The sequence below is a fragment of the Bos taurus genome, chromosome 15, assembly GCF_002263795.3.
Source record: "Bos taurus isolate L1 Dominette 01449 registration number 42190680 breed Hereford chromosome 15, ARS-UCD2.0, whole genome shotgun sequence".
In the NCBI taxonomy this organism is placed as follows: Eukaryota; Metazoa; Chordata; class Mammalia; order Artiodactyla; family Bovidae; genus Bos; species Bos taurus.
Genome location: NC_037342.1, coordinates 47,329,554 through 47,352,350, shown reverse-complemented (window position 1 = coordinate 47,352,350; position 22,797 = coordinate 47,329,554). Strand labels below are relative to the sequence as shown.

The window sequence follows — 22,797 nt, the reverse complement described above, 5'->3', positions numbered from 1 at the left end:
GTCGTGTCTGATTCTTTGCGACCCCATGAATTGCAGCACGCTGGGCCTCCCTGTCCATCACCAACTCCCGGAGTTCACTCAGACTCACATCCATCGAGTCAGTGATGCCATCCAGCCATCTCATCCTCTGGCGTCCCCTTCTCTTCCTGCCCCCAATCCTCCCAGCATCAGAGTCTTTTCCAATAAGTCAACTCTTCACATAAGGTGGCCAAAGTACTGGAGTTTCAGCTTCAGCATCATTCCTTCCAAAGAACACCCAGGACCGATCTCCTTTAGAATGGACTGGTTGGATCTCCTTGTAAGGGACTCTCAAGAGTCTTCTCCAACACCACAGTTCAAAAGCATCAATTCTTCAGCACTCAGCTTTCTTAACAGTCCAACTCTCACATCCATACATGACTACTGGAAAAACCATAGCCTTGACTATACAGATCTTTGTTGGCAAAGTAATGTCTCTGCTTTTGAATATTCTGTCTAGGTTGGTCATAACTTTCCTTCCAAGAGGTAAACGTCTTTTATTTATTTTTTAAATTATTTGGCCTTGAAAAACTGTTTCTTCTCTTTCTTTCCCTTAACTTTTTTTTTAAATATAAGTTTATTTTATTTGGTGGTTAATTACTTTACAATATTGTATTGGTTTTGCCATACATCAACATGAATCTGCCACAGGTATACATTTCATGGCTGCAATCACCATCTGCAGTGATTTTGGAGCCCCCCAAAAAAGTCTGACACTGTTTCCAGTGTTTCCCCATCTATTTCCCATCAAGTGATGGGACCAGATGCCATGATCTTCGTTTTCTGAATGTTGAGCTTTAAGCCAACTTTTTCACTCTCCTCTTTCACTTTCATCAAGAGGCTCTTTAGTTCCTCTTCACTTTCTGCCATAAGGGTGGTGTCATCTGCATATCTGAGGTTACTGATATTTCTCCCAGCAATCTTGATTCCAGCTTGTGCTTCTTCTAGCCCAGCGTTTCTCATGATGTACTCTGCATATAAGTTAAATAAGCAGGGTTTCTCAGACGGTAAAGCATCTGTCTACAATGCGGGAGACCTGGGTTCGATCCCTGGGTTGGGAAGATCCCCTGGAGAAGGAAATAGCAATCCACTCCAGTACTATTGCCTGGAAAATCCCATGGACAGAGGAGCCTGGTAGGCTACAGTCCATGGGGTCCCAAAGAGTCGGACACGACTGAGTGACTTCACTTCACAAGCAGGGTTTTGGAAATCTCAGCAGTGGCCACAGGACTGGAAAAAGTCAGTTTTCATTCCAATCCCAAAGAAAGGCAATGCCAAAGAACGCTCAAACTACCACACAATTGCACTCATCTCACATGCTAGTAAAGTAATGCTCAAAATTCTCCAAGCCAGGCTTCAACAATACGTGAACTGTGAAATTGCAGATGTTCAAGCTGGTTTTACAAATTGCAGAGGAACCAGAGATCAAATTGCCAACATCTGCTGAATCATGGAAAAAGCAAGAGAGTTCCAGAAAAATATCTATTTCTGCTTTATTTACTATGCCAAAGCCTTTGACTGTGTGGATCACAATAAACTGTGGAAAATTCTGAAAAAGATGGGAATACCAGACCACCTGATCTGCCTCTTCAGAAACCTATATGCAGGTCAGGATGCAACAGTTAGAATTGGACATGGAACAACAGACTGGTTCCAAATAGTAAAAGAATAGGATAGAGAAAGTCGTTTCTCCACTGGATATCTTTCCCCCTTTGTTGTAGATTAATTGATCATAAGTGTGTAGGTTTATTACTGGGTCATCTATTCTGTTCCATTGGTTTATATTTCTGTTTTTTTTTTTTTTTTTGCCAGTATTGAAGTGTTTTGATTACTGTAGCTTTGTAGTATAACTTGAAGTTAAGCAGCATGATTCCTCCAGCTCTGTTCTTTCTCAAGATTGTTTTGTCTATTTAGAGTTTTGTGTTTCCACACAAATTTTAAAGTTATTTGTTCTAGTTCTTTGAAAAAATGTTTTTGGTATTTTGGTAGCGATTGTTTTGAATCTGTGGTTTGCTTTGAGTGGTATGATTATTTTAACAATATTGATTCTTTCAATCCAAAGGTATGGTACATCTTTTCAACACTTTGTATTGTTTTCAATTTCTTTCATTCATGTCTTATAAATTTCCAAGTATAGGTCTTTTATTTCATTAGATAGGTTTATTCCTAGGTACTTTATCCTTTTGATGTGATGGTAAATGGAATTATTTCCTAACTTCTCCTTCTTATAGTTTGTTATTAGCATATAGAAATGCAACATATTCTCTCCAATAAGTGGTGATGGGAAAATTGGATAGCTACATGTAAAAGAATTAAATTAGAACATTTTCTAACATCATATACCAAAATAAACTCAAAAATTCATTAAAGATTTGAATGTAAGACTATAAATAATGAAACTCCTAGAGAAAAACATAGGCAGAACAGTCTTTGACATAAATTGTAGCAATATTTTCTTCGATCTGTCTCCAAAACAAAAGAAACAAAAGCATTACAAATAAAAAATGGTACCTAACTAGGCTTAAAAGCTTCTGCAAAGCAAAGGAAACCACTGACAAATTAAAAGAGAATCTACTGAATTGTGAAAATATTTGATATGACCTGTAAGGGATTAACTTCCAAAATATATAAACATGTCATACAACTCAATGTTCCCTCCCCCCAAAAAAGCATTTAAAAAAGGTCAGAAGACCTGAATAGACATTGTTTCAAAGAGGAAATGAAGATGGCCAACAGACACATGAAACAGTGCTCAACATTGTGTGTCATTCAGTTCAGTTAAGTTCAGTCGCTCAGTCATGTCTGACTGTTTGTGACCCCATGAATCACAGCACGCCAGGCCTCCCTGTCCATCACCAACTCCCAGAGTTCACTCAGACTCGCGTCCAACGAGTCAGTGAGGTCATCCAGCCATCTCATTCTCTGTCATCGCCTTCTCCTCCTTCCCCCAATCCCTCCCAGCATCAGAGTCTTTTCCAATGAGTCAACTCTTTCCATGAGGTGGCCAAAGTACCAGAGTTTCAGCTTTAGCATCATTCCTTCCAAAGAACACACAGGACCGATCTCCTTTAGAATGGACTGGTTGGATCTCCTTGCAGTCCAAGGGACTCTCAAGAGTCTTCTCCAACACCACAGTTCAAAAGCATCAATTCTTCGGTGCTCAGCCTTCTTCATAGTCCAACTCTCACATCCATACATGACTACTGGAAAAACCATAGCCTTGACTAGATGGACCTTTGTTGGCAAAGTAATGTCTCTGCTTTTGAATATGCTATCTAGGTTGGTCATAACTTTCCTTCCAAGGAGTAAACGTCTTTTAATTTCATGGCTGCAATCACCATCTGCAGTGATTTTGGAACCCAAAAAAATAAAGTCTGACACTGTTTCCACTGTTTCCCCATCTGTTTCCCATCAAGTGATGGGACCAGATGCCATGATCTTCGTTTTCTGAATGTTGAGCTTTAAGCCAACTTTTTCACTCTCCTCTCTCACTGTCATCAAGAGGCTTTTTAGTTCCTCTTCACTTTCTGCCATAAAGGTAGTTTCATCTGCATATCTGAGGTTATTGATATTTCTCCCGGATATCTTGATTCTGGCTTGTGTTTCTTCCAGACCAGCGTTTCTCATGATGTACTCTGCATAGAAGTTAAATAAGCAGGGTGACAGTATACAGCCTTGATGTACTCCTTTTCCTATTTGGAACCATTCTGTTGTTCCATGTCCAGTTCTAACTGTTGGTTCCTGACTTGCATACAGATTTATGAAGAGGCATGTCAGGTGGTATGGTATTCCCATCTCTTTCAGAAACTTCCACAGTTTATTGTGATCTACACAGTCAAAGGCTTTGGTATAGTCAATAAAGCAGAAATAGATGTTTTTCTGGAACTCTCTTGCTTTTTCCATGATCCAGCGGATGTTGTCAATTTGATCTTTGCTTCCTTTGTCTTTTCTAAAACCTGCTTGAGCATCAGGAAGTTCATGGTTCATATACTGCTGAAGCCTGGCTTGGAGAATTTTGAGCATTACTTTACTAGCATGTGAGATGAGTGCAATTGTGTGGTAGTTTGAGCATTCTTTGGCATAGCCTTTCTTGGGATAGGAATGAAAACTGACCTTTATCATTAGGGAAATGCAAATCAAAATCACAATGATATATCACCATAAAGTATTAGAATGGCTATCATCAAAAAGACACAAATAGCAGATATTGGTGAGGATATGAAGAAAAGGGAACTCTTGTACATTGTGTGTGGAGATGTAAATTGGTTCAGTCACTATGGAAAACTTGTAAATGAGCTCTGTTGAGATGGCTTAAAGAAAATTTAATTTTAATTCCCACATAAATGTTCAAAAAAAAAAAAAAAGGCTAACCCAAATGAACTTCAGGTTCATGTGATCAGAGAAAAATTCAATATTGTATGAAAACTGGTGCTAGAGTTAGTTTAAGTTTGTTGGTTGATTAATACAGACTTATCTGTATAGTCACCAATATTAAGTGTAATAATTTTATTATACCTAGACTTACTGTAAGCCAGTGAGATCTTATTATTTCTATTATAAAAGTTTGTCAGCAAGAAAAATAACTTGGTCTGATGAAACTTTTAAGTAAATTAAATGTAAATGAAATATGAGTTTTTAGGCAAACGTTTTAAGAATAATTATGTTTTAGGTTTGTCTGTCTAAGAATAGTTTCTCCAGATTTTTGGTAACTTGCAACTTTAGAGTTTTTTAAGTTAAGTTAAATAATGTTAATTCATTGAATAACAGTTACCATTTCCAAAAAAGATAAAGCACTGAAATATTAATTGCTAAACAATTTTAAGTTTACCTATCTTTGTCTTCTTGTTAGAGAAAAACTAAAGATGTTTACGTTGGCTGGACACATATCTTGTACTACATTGAGGAAAACATTATACTATGAGAAAATGAATGTTTCTAGAGTTTACAGAATCTATTCATAAGCTTGTCAATTGGGAAATACTGATATGACAAACATTTCACAGTTACTTGCTTCTTGGTTTTTGCTAAAGTTTAAGGTTTTAAGGTTAAAGATTGAAATATATATAGATATGTGTCACTAAAATTATAAAGAAATAATAAAAATATTTTAGTATGGAAATAAAGTAGGATGTATGTTTTCAGTGAAATGAGGCATGAGAATAAGGTATGAGAAGTGGAAATTATTTTAAAGGAAGAAAAATAATTTTATCCCAAATTTGGTTGTTTTTCAATATGAAAAAAATAAGGGGAAAATTAATATGAATACAGGAAGTTTTGGAAAGTTTTTGGAAAAAGAACCCTGAGAAAGAAATTTAGTGTTTGATAAGGAACAGTTAGAACTGGACATGGAACAACAGACTGGTTCCAAATAGGAAAAGGAGTACGTCAAGGCTGTATAGTGTCACCCTGCTTATTTAACTTCTATGCAGAGTGCATCATGAGAAATGCTGGACTGGAAGAAGCACAAGCTGGAATCAGGATTGATATGCAGATGACACAACCCTTATAGCAGAAAGTGAAGAGGAACTAAAAAGCCTCTTGATGAAAGTGAGAGAGGAGAGTGAAAAAGTTGGCTTAAAGCTCAACATTCAGAAAACGAAGACCATGGCATCTGGTCCCATCACTTGATGGGAAACAGATGGGGAAACAGTGGAAACAGTGTCAGACTTTATTTTTTTGGGCTCCAAAATCACTGCAGATGGTGATTGCAGCCGTGAAATTAAAAGACGCTTACTCCTTGGAAGGAAAGTTATGACCAACCTAGATAGCATATTCAAAAGCAGAGACATTACTTTGCCAACAAAGTTCCATCTAGTCAAGGCTATGGTTTTTCCAGTAGTCATGTATGGATGTGAGAGTTGGACTGTGAAGAAGGCTGAGCACCGAAGAATTGATGCTTTTGAACTGTGGTGTAGGAGAAGACTCTTGAGAGTCCCTTGGACTGCAAGGAGATCCAACCAGTCCATTCTAAAGGAGATCGGTCCTGTGTGTTCTTTGGAAGGAATGATGCTAAAGCTGAAACTCCGGTACTTTGGCCACCTCATGGAAAGAGTTGACTCGTTGGAAAAGACTCTGATGCTGGGAGGGATTGGGGGCAGGAGGAGAAGGCGATGACAGAGAATGAGATGGCTGGATGGCATCACTGACTCGTTGGACGTGAGTCTGAGTGAACTCTGGGAGTTGGTGATGGACAGGGAGGCCTGGCGTGCTGCTATTCATGCGGTAGCAAAGAGTCGGACACGACTGAATGACTGAAGTAACTAACTAAGGACTAGCTTGGTAACACAGTCCAGTATTCTTGCCTGGAGAATCCCCATGGCCAGAGGATCCTGGTGGGCTAGAGTCCATGGGGTCGCAAAGAGTCAGACACGACTGAACAACTTAGAACAAGGACTGGCTAAAATTAAGTTGAAATTAATTGGGTAAATGACTTTTGTTATTAAAAATAATTTGGAGCAAAATCAGAATTTGATTTTCTGTCTCTGTTAAGAGAACAAAGTTTTGTTGAAATGCTGATCTGTTTTAGATAATGGATTATAAATTTCTTTACCTTTAAGTAATCTGTTGTAACTTTCTGCATTTGCCTTTAAAATTGTTATTGTCATTTTGATTAAGTGAATAAGTGCTGTTTCACAATAGCCTATGATCCTTCTTGACTAAGTGTTTTAAAATCTCTTGAAGACTGTTTTGTATACTTCTTACGAACTTTTCAAAGGTCAGATTTTAATTAAATTTCTTTTGATTTCTCATTAACTTTGGAATGCTTTGGAGGGGTTCTCAAACGTGCAAAGAGATATTAAATTAATTAGGGTTACGTGGTATGTTAAGTTGCATGGAAACACTGTGAAATGAGTGGTGCTAAACTTCATTAGATTATATTATATGAGTAAATGTCATAATCTAAATGTTCTAGAAATTATATAATATTAAATTTCTAAAATTTGTGTATGTCTTAGCATATTATCTTTCATAATTCTAGTTATTATTGTAAAGTATTATATGTCACAAAAATAACTGAATGTCTTTCTCACTTGCATTGTAATTGGATCTTTAACCATGACCTGTGAAGTCTTTGTCATTTATTGACAATTATTGTTGTCTCCGATGTTTTTGCAAAAATGCTTCATTTTCAAGAAGATTCATACAAAGGACTTTTAGACAATGACACATTTCTGATAAATTTCAGATCATAACACTGAATTGGGTAAGAAATTAAAGAATTCTAATGGAAACTCTGATGACTTCATAAAAAAACTGCTGACAAAAGATTAAGATATAGGATTAATTACATAGGAATGTGTGAACTAATGAAGAAGGTCATAAGTTTCATGTCTTTTGCATAAAGTATTATTGAATTAATTTTTGCTTTCTGTATATTAGGAAATCTTTCCCCTTAAACTAATTACGACTTACAGAAGTTTAGTAAATTGTACTTTTATAAGTAGAATTGAAATATTTACTTTTTCTATCTACCTAATTCAGCCAGAATTTGGAAACTCTTAGTGAGCATTTTTATTTTTAATAATATAGTTACTTGCATAAGTTCAATAAGGATCTCTCCTTATAACAGATATAACTGGAAACATTGGTTATATTACTATGGTGTTGAAAGGAATATTATATTTGTGAATACCCATAAAATCAGATATAATCAAACTGCTTTAGAAAACTAAATTTATGGACCTGTGAAAACTCTTGGAAAAACCACCTGGTATCTTGCTTACCAGGTTTCCCAGCAGCCTTACCAGTTTACCAGAGTAATCTACCTTTAGATGAGGATGATCTGAAAGCCGGAGATTATGCACATTGGAAAAGATATCATATAAAAGACTTTTAACAGCCACATTGAAAGGAATCGTGTCAGGACTCCTCTCCTGAATGGATTGCAATTCATAGACAACAAGAAGAGAACATCTGAAGGAGACAGCTGACCCAAAATGCTGGACCAGGTCTGTATATGATTACCTTGATGATTGTTCACACTTTTGTTTATAATAAATGTACTTCTCTCTTGGGATCAATCATATTCAAGTATCAAAAACCAGTTCAACTTTAGTTTAATGGCCAATTTCTAGTACTCCTAGGTTACCTAGGTTGATCTGTCCTCATCATTGTTCTAGTTGGATAGCCCTTTAGGAAGTTTAACAGAAGGAAGTTATAGCTCTGTTCTGATCACTATTGATATCACTAGATAAGACCCTTTTGTGTTGTTGATCAATCACAGTTGCTCTGACCATGGCCATAAATGGGAGCTTTCTTTAAAGTTACACAGACTCCATTAGAGCAAAGAGCTAAATTACAGTCAAAGAATATAACTTCCCTGTTATTAGAAGGGCCATTTCCTCAATTATGGAATGAATTTACATGGCTAACAACAAGCTATGGTCATTTAAGTTTAAAGGTCCTCATGTTGGGAATCGTTAAATCATTTTAAGGATAATCAGCCTAATAACACTAGGAAATTGAGCTGTGTGCCTTATGAACAATGGATATATCATTATCTTTCAGATTCAGTAATTGTTTTGGAACAGATTGAGATGACCAGGAAAATACTGGGTAGCTTTTAACAGGACCCAGTGGATTTATGGAGCAAACTTATGGTCTTGGTTCACCCCAGGTTGGTAGGGAGATACACAATTGGTTTCCCTTGGACTCAGGTTTGCCTGATAGGGCTTCCTGATGGCTCAGTTGGTAAAGAATCTATCTGCCTGCAATGCAGGAGACCCTGGTTTGATTCCCATCTCCACTGGAGAAGGGATAGACTACCCACTCCAATATTCCTGGGCTTCCCTTGTGGCTTAGCTGGTAAAGAACCTGCCTGCAATGCAGGAGACCTGGATTCAATCCTTGGATTGGGACGATCCCCTGGAGAAGGGAAAGGCTACCCATTCCAGTATTCTGGCCTGGGGAATTCCAAGGACTAGTCCATGAGGTCACAATGAGTCAGACATGACTGAGCGACTTTCACTAACTCACTCAGGTTTGCCTATGGGTGAGTAGGCACTTTCAGGTAGCCTTGAAAGTGACCCTGACAATCTACTTTTAATGTAGCACACTGGGGCCAATACGTTTTCTAGTGGTAAGGTCATTGGGCTGCAATGTTTGTTTCTTTACTTGGAAAGAAGGATGTCATTAATCACATAGAGGCTTTAAAAAAATTTACTCAGCAAGCTTTGAATGATAGTAATCAATCTATTAACTTGGTAAATTTGAAGTCTCCAGGATGACAAAAATGGTCCTACAGAATCACATGTCCCTCAGCTTCGCAAGGGTGGGACTTATACTATATGTACTAAATGTTGTGTTTTTAAAGCTGATGAGTCTTCTAATATAAACAATCTTATGATACACAAGAAGAGTGAAATTTCTACTCTGAACGATCCTTTTCTCAGTTTAGGCAAAATATGAGGAAAATAGTTTGGTTAAGGAGAATCTGGCTTAAATCTTTACTAATGGCATTGTTACTCTTATTGGCAATTTGGATTACTTGTGTAAGATAATATCTAAAAAAGTTGAACTATTGGTCACATCTGTAGTTGTTTATAAATTAATGAGCATGAACAATGTACTTGCAAGGTAAAATTGGCATAAGTCCTACTGGACAACTTGAAATTGACTGTCAGTCCTTCTAGACATCCTGTCAATATAGCCTATATAAGAGTAAAGAAATAACTAGACTATTAAGACCTGGAATTGAGGGACATGATGGACTCAGGACAGGAAAGCAACCATGCTGGCATCAATGCATGAAATAATTGATCACCTAATTCTTGAATTAATGAAATAAAATTGTTTTTATGGCAGGAAAAGAAAAATTCTACATAAAATTTTCTCTGCCGTTTAAGCCACTAACATCATTTGATAAAAAGAATGGAAGCTGAGATTTAGAGAGATTAAAGACTTCCCTGGTGGCTCAGACGATAAAGCACTGTCTACAATGCGGGAGACCTGGGTTCAATCCCTGGGTTGGGAAGATCTGCTGGAGAAGGAAATGGCAATCCACTCCAGTACCTGGAAAATCCCATGGACAGAGGAGCCTGGTAGGCTCTAGCTACAGTCCATGGGGTCTGCAAAGAGTCGGACACGACTGAGCGACTTCACTTTCAAAGTCTGTCAAAGTCTTGTAATTGGAAATTAAGACACAAAATTTATACTTTGGAACTCTTCAAATCCAAAATTAATGTGTTTCCCAACTCTTCTGAACTGATTTTTTGCTCTCTCCATATTGAATTCACTTTTTATCATGTCTTCTGTTTCACATTTGTTTCCTCTCATGATTTCTGGCTAAAATCTAGCTTCTGAGCACATTGTTGCCAGGGATTACATCATACTCAGTTCTGCCTTTCTTTCATTAAACCCAAGATGTGACCCACAATATGACTTTAATAAGTATCTGGAAAAAAAATGAATGAGTGAATGAATTATAACATATACTAGAAATTAAACAAGCACCTTTGCTTGCTTGACTGATAAAATATAATAAATATATATTTATAATATAATATATATATAATTATATATAAAATATAATAAAAATTATATTTTAGGTGTATTTTAAATGGAGGGTCCCAAACTGATGAAATGAAAAAAAAAATAGAAAACTTAGATATCTATAAAATGAAAAATATTTTAAAATATTTAGTTGATAGTTAAAATTGGAAGATTTCACAAAACATCTGAATTTAGCTTGCTTAAAAAAATACTGGAAAGTATTTAATATTTGGCCCACATAACCCCATAGCAATTATGTGCTTGATTTGAGTAGAATCTGTCCTTTATGGAGAGGATGTGCTTGCTACATATCACCACAGCTTCATGTTCTTACACACAATGCTTGCATTGACATTAGGCCTGTGTTTTTCATTTTCTTACCTATCTGTTCACACATCTTGAGTCTATTAACCCTTATATAAAATATAAAATCTATAAGAAATGAGTATGTTACTTCTTTACACTGCATTTTCTTTTTTGGTAGAACTCTACATAGAAAAAATTTTTCATAATGTATACTTGAAAAAGTTTCAAAGACTCTATCTACTGGAGGACTTAATTTTTAATACTATTTTTTTTTTTTACAAACATTACAAAGCTTTTACAAATTTCTTGCTTCTTTTACAAATTTGCTCACATCTTTTACAAATTTCTTCTTCATTCTATTTTATGCTCCCCCCCCCATCACCCACCCCAAGCAATGTATCTATTTTAAGATTTATGTGTCTTGGGTAAAAACGACCTTCTCTCCAAGTAAAAATTTGATCACACCCTCACGAATCAGTTTGGTCTTGATACCATAAACAATTGGGTTCATTGTAGGAGGCAGGAGCAGATAAAGGTTGGCCACAATGATGTGTATGTGGTGAGGGACACTGTGTCCTCCAAAACGGTGGGTGAAAAAAGTGAAAAAAGCTGGGACATAGGTGATCACAATAGCACAGATATGTGATGTACAGGTGCTGAAGGCTTTGTGACGAGCATCTGTGGATGACAGGCTCACCACAGCTCGCAAGATCATAGTGTAAGACACTGCAATACAGCACATGTCAAACACGCCGATGAGGAGAGCAACCATCAGACCATAAATAGCATTGACCCTGAAATTGCCACAGGACACCTTGGCCACAGACATGTGGTCACAGTACGTGTGGGGAATGAAGTTGCCTCGACAATAGGGCAGGCGCTTGGTAAGGAAAGTGAATGGAAAGATGAGCATCACACCCCTCAGCAGAGTGGCAAGACCAGCCTTGGCAATGACAGCACTGGTGAGGATGGTGGCATAGCGTAAGGGGTAGCAGATGGCCACATAGCGGTCCAGCGCCATGAGCATGAGCACCCCAGACTCCATCCCAGTCAACATGTGGACAAAAAACATCTGAGCCAGGCAGCCATTGAAGTCAATCTCCTTCAGGTTGAACCAGAATATGCACAGCATGTTGGGTACCGTGGTGGTGCACAGGGTGACATCTGTGAAGGAGAGCAGGGCCAGAAAGTAGTACATGGGGTGATGCAGGGCCTCCTCATGGCCGATGAGGTAGATGAGTCCACAGTTGCCCACAACAGCAATGATGTACATGAAGCAGAATGGCAGGGAGATCCAGATGTGTGCGGTTTCCAGCCCAGGAACACCATTCAAGATAAAGAATTTTGGGGTTAGACTGGAGCTGTTGGCTCCAAACATAATGGCTGACAGGAGGAGGGCATATTATATTCTTTAGAAGTGATCCTTTCCTGGACAAGAAAATAACTCAGGTGAGCAGAGGGCTTGAAAACAAAAAGTAAAACAAAGTAACCAAAATGACTTTTCAAATGAGAAGTATTGATTAAGTTCCTTGGGGTCACCTTATCTAAATTCATATTCCATCTCTGGTTCTTACCTAGGATATGCTATTGATGAGTTATTTAGCCATTGTATATCTGTTTTCTCAATATACAATGAAAATAATAACTTTGCCTGGCTCAGAAAGTTGTCAATATTGCTCAATAAGATAATCTATGTGTTGTGCTAAAACTGTGTATAACACACAGTGTTATACAAAAAATAGTGGCAGCAGTATTGCTGTTGTTATCACTATTATTATCATTTCTTGCATGTGTGCTAAGTTGCTTGTCATGTCTGACTCTGTGTGACCCTATGGACTGCAGCGCATTAGGCTCCTCTGTTCCTGGGATTCTCCAGGCAGGAGTACTAGAGTGGGTTGCCATGCCCTCTTCCAGGGGATCTTTCTGACCCAGGGATCAAACCTGAGTCTCATGTCTCCTACACCTCAGGTGAGGTAAGGTGAGGTAAGAGTGCCCCTTACCTCAGGATAAACACGTCATGTGATCAAAATTGCCCTGATTAATATAGTAAATTCAAATGGAGCTGCTCAGCTCTGCTGTAATTCAAGTGCCATTGTGCACTTTAGGACAGGACAGGTAATATGAGATTTTGAAAAACCTCAATTATATTGAGATGAGTGAGAGGCAAATTTTAGATAGCAAGTGCTAGTAACTGGGAACTCCAAGATTAAAATATATTCTCATATCTTAGAAAAATAATTATAAATGTCTCAACCCTGAAAATAAATCTAGGGACATCTGATCCAGCTAAATACCTGCAAGTTCTTGCTGATTCCAGGTAGCAGGTAAGCATGTAGCAATTGGAACTTCTGCAAAGAGAATTGGCATACATGAGATTCCACCTCTGATGTCTGCCTCCTTCTAAGATAGCTCGAGGGCACTAAAGTCACAGGACTGAAAAGAAAAGACCAAGATATTAAGCTACCAGAGGAGGAAAAACTTTTGGCTCTGCTCATCTGGCTTGTAAACTAAAACTGATTATGGCAAATTCTCAGGCTCTTCCAAACGTCAACACCATATAACTAAATAATCTATCCACACTTATTAAATCATAAACAGATGAACAGATCAATTCAGTGCCAGTTCTTTTCCTCTTACCTTCAGTAAGATTTATCTTCATACCCTCCCTGCCAGATGATTCTGCTATAACATGAGCTATTTTTAAATGTAAAATATATTTGTAAAAGGAAAAGTAGATGGATCTCTGAAAATATGAGAACAAAGTTTTATTGTATGCTTATTTATAGAGACATAGACACCAGACTCCTTGATGGACTTGAACAAGTCTCACATCTTCCTTTTTAAAATTTTCGTGACTTTTAAAGAAGGAGGGAGGTGATAAAAGTACATAATTAGAGGTGTTAGAATGGGTAAATAGAAGTTAATCCTCCAAGTGGTGTCTAATAATTCATTAATGTACATTACATATTATAATAGTAAAAATAACTCTCTGGCTATATGCTAAAATGTATGTATTTAACAGAGGCTTAATGTTTAACTAGAGGCTTAATAATAAGCCTCTAGTTAAGCATTCTAGTTTCTAGAGATATAGTCATGACTGAAATAGAAAAAACCCTCTCCATTCGTGGAGCTAATATTCCAATGGAGGTTAACTTCTACCTTCGAACTTGTAACAATGGCTAGGGTGTGTGTTACCATCCTCATTTTATGTATGAGGAAATGTAAGTTCAAGGTAACTTGATGTGAAGTGTGTCAGCAAAAATTTAGAAATTGGTAAAGTCAGGATTCAAATCCAGGTTTGTTTGACCTTGAAGCTGTGTGTTTAATCATTCTATATCTGTTGCCTAAACTGAAGAACTGCATTAACTGGACATAACTAGCTTAATTTGTGATGGCAGAGGAAGAAAGAAAAAGCTTGCTCTTATTACTATCATAGAGAATAGATAGAATAAATGTGTGAAGTTATATAGAAAGTCAGTCTTTATGTAAAAGACCTATCTACAGAGAGAGAACTTATCTGTGAAATAGCCAGATGCCTATTCCTGGACTTGTGGCAGAGGAAGAAAGAAAAAGCTTGCTCTTATTACTATCATAGAGAATAGATAGAATAAATGTGTGAAGTTATATAGAAAGTCAGTCTTTATGTAAAAGACCTATCTACAGAGAGAGAACTTATCTGTGAAATAGCCAGATGCCTATTCCTGGACTTGTTCACATAGACACTGCATAAAACCTGGTAGGGGGGGTTGCATGAGATTTCTGCTTCCCTGGTGGCTCAGTGGTAAAGAATCCACCTGCCAATGCAGGAGACAAGGGTTCGATCCCTGGGTTGGGAAGATCCTCTGGAGATGGAAATGGCAACCTACTCCAGCATTCTTGTCTGGAGAATACCATGGACAGAGGAGCCTGGCAGGCTACTTCTGTGGGATTCCGGAAAGAGTCAGGCACCACTCAGCGACTGAACAACAACAACAAGAAAATATCTACAGGGAAGCCACTCAGGAACTCCCCTCACTACCTTCTAAGATTCAAGTATATGCACCAATTACTTTCCACAACACCCATTCTCCTGGAAGCAGTTTTGAGTATAGATATCTATTAATGAAGGCAAAAACTTTTGTTTTCCTCACTTTCAAGTCCACTGTTGTCTGTAATTCATCGTTAGTGAACCATGAGGTAGTTTTAAATATATTTCACAATTAGGGGGATGTTGTTTCTTTCCTTAGTCCCCAGAGAAATCGTCATCTATTTTGCTTAGAGTCAAAAAGAAATACTGAGTTTCTAATCAATAACATCTCAAAGAAATTGCATTTCTTGTATGAAAACTTTACCTTTGGGGAAAGTGCAAGTCTTTGGGAATCTCTGAAACTCACCTCAGTGTGGGCAAAGACCAGACTCATGGGCATGACTGAGACTTCTGAGTGTCAGAATTCAACAATCAGTTTCTACCTCTACATAGAATTTCTGTGTCTTTTGAGGATTCCACATACTGGGGTGTTTACAGCTGATTGGATCTCCACATTGATATGTCAGAGGGCTCAGGTTAGAGTCAAATTCCTTTGGGACTTTCAAAATTATTTCTATATTTATCAGCTTTTATATTCATAATTATCAGCAGGAGAGATGTTGATAAGAGTATTAAAGTTAAATATCTTCCCCCAGGTGTGGTTTCTAACCAAGAGTTCTGATAATCATAAGAATTATTTGCTTTTCAGTTATCTTGCTTTATAAAATAATGATCTAACTATGTAATCATAAAATTTCAAAAATATACTGAAACATATTCAATGCATATATCTATGTTGCATATATGTTCATAATATATTTCCATGGGAATGTGTAGTATAATATTTATTTTATATTTAGAGAGAGAGGCAGAAATTGAAAGTGACAGATACAGAGAATAAAATCTATCATATAAGAATAATAGAAATATTTTGTGCCTACTTTGTGGTTTGTCCTGAGTTTATTAGATAAGCTAATAAATACACAAACCCACACATGTGAGAATATTATATATATGTGTATATATTGTGGCAAAGTAGTTTTATATTTATCTTACATTTTATTACCTGAGCTTCCCCTGTACTATTTAATATGAAGAAAACTAATTCTGGAATGATTGAAAAGCAAATTGAAATGATTTTTGTCATTCTCAATGGTGAATATGTAAAGATTCCTTTTAAATAGAGCAGTTGGAATTCTCTCAACCATTGAAAGTGTATCACAAAACTCTCCTGATACTGTGATACTCTAACACAATATTGGGGAAAGTTTAAAATTGTATGGCTATTTTGCAGAAAAGCTGAAATACTTATATACTGGGAACTATAAAATACTGATACAGAAAACTGTAGATGATTCACAGAAATGGAAAGATACGCCTTGCTCTTGAGTTGGAAAATCAATATTGTTAAATGACAAAACTATACAAGGCAACCAACAAATTCAATGCAATCCCTCTCAAATTACCAATAGTGTTTTTTCAGAGAACTAGAACAAATCATTTTAAAATGTGTGTGGCAACACAAAAGACTGAATAGCCACCGAAATCTTGAGAAAGAACAGAGCTGGAGACAGCATGCACAGGAACTTCGGGCTATACTTACAAAACTATTGTCATCAAAACAGAATAGAGAACCTGGAAATAAACGCATGCAATTCTGGTCAATTAATCTACAATAGAGGAGGCAAAAACTTACAATGGAGAAAAGACAGTATCTTAATAAATGTACAGTTTACAAGTAAGAGAATAAAATAACTGGACAGCTACACGTATGAGAACAAAATTTAGAACATTCTCTAACACCATATACAACAGTAAACTCAATAACACCTCTGCCTTTTCCACCCCAGTTCAGCAAGTTCTATCAGAGGCAAGGAAGTTAGCCTCAAAATATCAACAATTTTATGACACACATCGGGGAAAATAAAGCTTTAGATCTTCAGTCAAAAGGGCTTGTTTATATTTTGCCCCCAATTTAGGTATGTTTGCTCACTCAGGCAGCATAGACAAATGAAAATCTCAATGGGAGGGGCTGGCTACTAACTACACCAATGTGGATAGATCAGAATGTATGGTCTATTCAGAGAGAGGTTGACTAGTGTGAGGGAACAGGGCTTAAGTTATGACTCACTAACATCAGATGCCCAACCGAAGCTTCTTATTCAGATGAATGAGTTAGAACAAAAAGTTAAGAGTTTCAGTCTAAATGAGGACCCTATACTTTAAGTAATGATTGAGAAGAATAATCGTCCCCTGCCTCAAGTCTCCTTTTTTTCCCCCTTTGCTTATGAACATTACTATTTGTTCTTTCCCATTGTACCATGTCTTGTACAATATTCAGATTGTGATAACCTCCCTTAAAATTTCCTTTTCTCTCTTCTCCTTTTCCTTTTATTCTGTAATGCTTTTATTTCTCTTTCTTTCCTTTTTGCTTGAATTTCTTCTTTTATGGCTTCAAAATTCCAGATTTAAGTGCAACCTAAGTGCTTATCGCTGCTCTAGGGTGCAATATTTTACTCTCGAGAACTGTGCTTAGCAAAATGCTCCACTTGATACACACAACTCTTTCTCCACAGAACATTCAGCACTGCTTGCACACAACCCCATAAACAGCAGCCTACAAACTCTTTGTGTGCTATTGTTCTCTGGGGGCTTAGGGTGTGTTTGGGTGCATGAAGATAGTATTGGTTATATAAAAAAATCTGTGCCTTTGATCTTTTAACATAAAATATCCAAAGGTAAATAGATAAGCAGAATTGTCTAATATTTCTATAGATACTTATTTTTCCAAAGGAACTGGGGGAAAATACCAGACTAATACTAAACTTCTTTTCTGTTGACTGAGATGCCTTTGACTTCTGAGCTCAAACATAGAAATGGTAAACTCAAAAATCTCTAATTATCCTGCAAAATAATTAAACCATCTCTATGCAATCTTGTTCAATTTTTAGCATTCTATAAAATTGCTTTGGAAATAGCTTAAAGTTACTTTGAAAGACAAGGTAGATGCATGGTGTTTTTCATTTCAAAAAGAACAAATAAATTTGTTATTCATGGATTCTGAGAGACAGAACTCAGGGAAAGAGTGAGATAAGATTCTAGTTATAATTTTGGCTTAACTTTTCCAGCTCATTAAAACATAAAACCATACTGTTGGCAGAGTCTTGTGAAAAGGTCGTGTGGAATGCTCACTGAATTTTGTGTTCTCCTAGTTGTACTGTTTTGTTGTTATATTTTCTTTATGTCTATATATCTACACATGTGTCCATATAGAAGTGGCCAAATGATTCTGGAGATTCATAAGAAAGATAACTTTCACTACCTTGGCATCCCCTTGTAATTTCTTTATACTTCCTCTCCTTTGGAAATATTAACATATCATATTTTAAAGGAATTATGATTTAATTAAACTGAAATATGTGTGGGAGTTCTTTGTACCTAATACATTGGTTCTAGATCTAATCAAACTATGTGAGGTTGAATGTGGGAAGACTGAGTCTTTTTCACGAAGCCACTGAGCCTAGCCTCACAACTTTGTTACTAGGGCACGAGATGGAATTAGAAATTGCATCCACCTTTTTTTCCATTTCTTTACTTCTCTCCTTCTCTCTTATTTTCCTCTTTCTATGCTTTTCTGTATCTTCCTTCTCATAAATACTGAGTAGAATATTCTTTTTTTTCTTTTCTTTTATTTTTTAACTTTACAATATTGTATTGGTTTTGCCATACATCAAAATGAATCTGCCACAGGTATACATGTGTTCCCCATTCTGAACCCTCCTCCCTCCTCCCTCCCTATACCATCCCTCTGGGTTGTCCCAGTGCACCAGCCCCAAGCATCCAGTATCGTGCATTGAACCTGGACTGGTGACTCGTTTCATATATGATATTATACATGTTTCAATGCTATTCTCCCAAATCATCCCACCCTCTCCCTCTCCCACAGAGTCCAAAAGACTGATCTATACATCAGTGTCTCTTTTGCTGTCTCGTATACAGGGTTATTGTTAGCATCTTTCTAAATTCCATATATGTCAGAAACCAGTGTGAGGAACTCCGCCTGTGGCAAAGATCATGAGGAAGGAGGCTTGACATACGCAAAGGCAGGATCGACCCTCAAGAGTCCCCCTGGAAATTCTCGAGCATCTACCCCCAAAACCAGAGTCTGCCTACTTTACTACTTTGTGCTCTCACCTACACCTCTGACTTTACGGGGGGCTGTCCCCCACCACCTCTTTTGAAGAAGGAGTTAACTTAGAGCTCTAGTTAATAATAATTCCTGGGTGTGATAGGAGTGTTTCAACCTACAAACTCTTCTGAAGTTTCTCTAGCCTGCCTGACAGGCTTGTCCGGCCACATGTGATTGCTCACAGCCTCCCAACCGTGAGAGGCAGGAGATGCTTTAAACCTTCTAAAAATAGGTTCTTTAGAGAAGTTAGGAAACTATTAGTATAAGTTTGGTGGGCTGATTAGAAATTGTATTGGTGAAGGGTTTTTCATTTGTTGAGCCAATGTTTGCTGCTAAGTCTCCACATCCCCTGCCTTTATACACATTAATGAATATATAGAAGAAATAAGTATTAACCTTTGATATTAACCAACATTAGACCATAGGCTAAGCAAATTCTTTTCTTAATTAAAACCCACTTCACCCTCACCCTATAGGAATATAACTTTATCTGGTACCTTTGGAAGGTGGCGTCTGTTTTAAGAATAATCACCCCTGGAGAAATAAGTGTTCTGGTTGACTGACCACTGTCACAAGGAGAGGGTCATAAATTGTCAGCAGGCCTCCTGGCCAGAAGATGATGTAACACCCCTAAGACCTCTGTATACATTTGTATGAAGCACCTGACTTTAATAAAAGTCAGGACTGCTGACCTCACCTGAATTTTGTATAACATCTCAGTGTGTAAAAACAGACCCTGGAAAAGTAAAGAATGGGATCAGTTCCTCGAAAGACTGGTTTCCCCATGCCATTCTTTCTCTCAACCTCTGGCTGAGTTCCCATCTGGAACGTGGAGGCTCGTCAAGCCTACTAATTATGCCTGGGCTTCTAAGATCTGACCAGGGAGGCCTTAGTGTCTCCTCTCCTTCAGGAGAATGGGAGGACGCCTGCAGCCTATGTAGGTGACGTAAATTCCTTGTCTTGGAATTTTATTAGCTTTTCACGTAAACCAACTTATTCAGCCTCTTTTCCCCAGTGAATTTTCTTATTGAGCTATCCTTATTTTATCACTCTTTATATCTCTAATTAACATTTAATTAAAGCCACTGTATTTGCCGATGCCGTCTCTCCTTCGAATTTCCCTGGATCCACTGGGACTGGACCCTGGCAAGTGGCCCCTATACTGTATTGGTGTTTTTCTTTCTGGCTTACTTCACTCTGTATAATAGGCTCCAGTTTCATCCACCTCATTAGAACTGATTCAAATGCATTCTTTTTAACGGCTGAGTAATACTCCACTGTGTATATGTACCACTGCTTTCTTATCCATTCATCTGCTGATGGACATCTAGGTTGCTTCCATGTCCTGGCTATTATAACCAGTGCTGCGATGAACATTGAGGTACACGTGTCTCTTTCAATTCTGGTTTCCTCAGTGTGTATGTCCAGCAGTGGGATTGCTGGATCATAAGGCAGTTCTATTTCCAGTTTTTTAAGGAATCTCCACACTGTTCTCCATAGTGGCTGGACTAGTTTGCATTCCCACCAACAGTGTAAGAGGGTTCCCTTTTCTCCACACCCTCTCCAGCATTTATTGCTTGAAGACTTTTGGATCGCAGCCATTCTGACTGGTGTGAAATGGTACCTCATAGTGGTTTTGATTTGTATTTCTCTGATAATGAGTAATGTTGAGCATCTTTTCATGTGTTTGTTAGCCATCTGTATGTCTTCTTTGGAGAAATGTCTATTTAGTTCTTTGGCCCATTTTTCTATTGGGTCATTTATTTTTCTGGAATTGAGCTGCAGGAGTTGCTTGTATATTTTTGAGATTAGTTGTTTGTCCGTTGCTTCAGTTGCTATTATTTTCTCCCATTCTGAAGGCTGTCTTTTCACCTTGCTTATAGTTTCCTTTGTTGTGCAGAAGCTTTTAAGTTTAATTAGGTCCCATTTGTTTATATTTGCTTTTATTTCCAATATTCTGGGAGGTGGGTCATAGAGGATCCTGCTGTGATGTATGTCGGAGAGTGTTTTGCCTATGTTCTCCTCTAGGAGTTTTGTAGTTTCGGGTCTTACGTTTAGATCTTTAGTCCATTTTGAGTTTATTTTTGTGTATGGTGTTAGATAGTGTTCTAGTTTCATTCTTTTACAAGTGGTTGACCAGTTTTCCCAGCACCACTTGTTAAAGAGATTGTCTTTAATCCATTGTATATTCTTGCCTCCTTTGTCAAAGATAAGGTGTCCATATGTGCGTGGATTTATCTCTGGGCTTTCTATTTTGTTCCATTGATCTATATTTCTGTCTTTGTGCCAGTACCATACTGTCTTGATGACTGTGGCTTTGTAGTAGAGGCTGAAGTCAGGCAGGTTGATTCCTCCTGTTCCATTCTTCTTTCTCAAGATTGCTTTGGCTATTTGAGTTTTTTTTGTATTTCCACACAAATTGTGAAATTATTTGTTCTAGCTCTGTGAAGAATATCGTTGGTAGCTTGATAGGGATTGCATTGAATCTATAGATTGCTTTGGGTAGTATACTCATTTTCACTACATTGATTCTTCCAATCCATGAACATGGTATATTTCTCCATCTATTAGTGTTCTCTTTGATTTCTTTCACCAGTGTTTTATAGTTTTCTATGTATAGGTCTTTAGTTTGTTTAGGTAGATATATTCCTAAGTATTTTATTCTTTTCATTGCAATGGTGAACGGAATTGTTTCCTTAATTTCTTTTTCTATTTTCTCATTATTAGTGTATTGGAATGCAAGGGATTTCAATGTGTTGATTTTATATCCTGCAACTTTACTATAGTCATTGATTAGTTCTAGTAATTTTCTGGTGGAGTCTTTAGGGTTTTCTATGTAAAGGATCATGTCATCTGCAAACAGTGAGAGTTTTACTTCTTCTTTTCCAATTTGGATTCCTTTTATTTCTTTTTCTGCTCTGATTGCTGTGGCCAAAACTTCCAAAACTATGTTGAATAGTAATGGTGAAAGTGGGCACCCTTGTCTTGTTCCTGACTTTAGAGGAAATGCTTTCAATTTTTCACCATTGAAGATAATGTTTGCTGTGGGTTTGTCATATATAGCTTTTATTATGTTGAGGTATGTTCCTCCTATTCCTGCTTTCTGGAGGGTTTTTATCATAAATGGATGTTTAATTTTGTCAAAGGCTTTTTCTGCATCTACTGAGATAATCATATGGTTTTTATTTTTCAATTTGTTAATGTGGTGTATTATATTGATTGATTTGTGGATATTGAAGAATCCTTTCATCCCTGGGATAAAGCCCACCTGGTCATGGTGTATGATCTTTTTAATGTGTTGTTGGATTCTGGTTGCTAGAATTTTGTTAAGGATTTTTGCATCTATGTTCATCAGTGATATTGGCCTGTAGTTTTCTTTTTTTGTGGCATCTTTGTCAGGTTTTGGTATTAGGGTGATGGTGGCCTCATAGAATGAGTTTGGAAGTTTACCTTCCTCTGCAATTTTCTGGAAGAGTTTGAGTAGGATAGGTGTTAGCTCTTCTCTAAATTTTTGGTAGAATTCAGCTGTGAAGCCATCTGGACCTGGGCTTTTGTTTGCTGGAGATTTCTGATTACAGTTTCAATTTCTGTGCTTATGATGGGTCTGTTAAGATTTTCTATTTCTTCCTGGTCGAGTTTTGGAAAGTTGTACTTTTCTAAGAATTTGTCCATTTCTTCCACGTTGTCCATTTTATTGGTATATAATTGCTGATAGTAGTCTCTTATGATCCTTTGTATTTCTGTTTTGTCTGTTGTGATCTCTCCATTTTCATTTCCAATTTTATTG

General features: G+C 37.2%; 1 protein-coding gene across 2 annotated transcripts; it reads right to left on the bottom strand.

Annotated features, from left to right (window-relative positions):
* Positions 1-11,125: 11,125 nt before the first annotated feature.
* OR52N2 (olfactory receptor family 52 subfamily N member 2) lies at positions 11,126-15,251 on the bottom strand. 2 transcript variants are annotated; one of them, XM_059874620.1, is made up of 3 exons: positions 15,189-15,251; positions 13,110-13,248; positions 11,126-12,243 (listed from the first exon to the last, which is right to left on the bottom strand). In XM_059874620.1, the coding sequence occupies exon 3, from the start codon at positions 12,191-12,193 to the stop codon at positions 11,228-11,230; it is 966 nt and encodes a 321-aa protein (XP_059730603.1). In that variant the 5' UTR covers positions 12,194-12,243; positions 13,110-13,248; positions 15,189-15,251; the 3' UTR covers positions 11,126-11,227. The 2 variants fall into 2 exon arrangements, with proteins under 2 accessions (XP_059730603.1, NP_001376718.1); NM_001389789.1 differs by lacking the exons at positions 13,110-13,248; positions 15,189-15,251 and having other exon boundaries at positions 11,228-12,193.
* Positions 15,252-22,797: the final 7,546 nt, after the last annotated feature.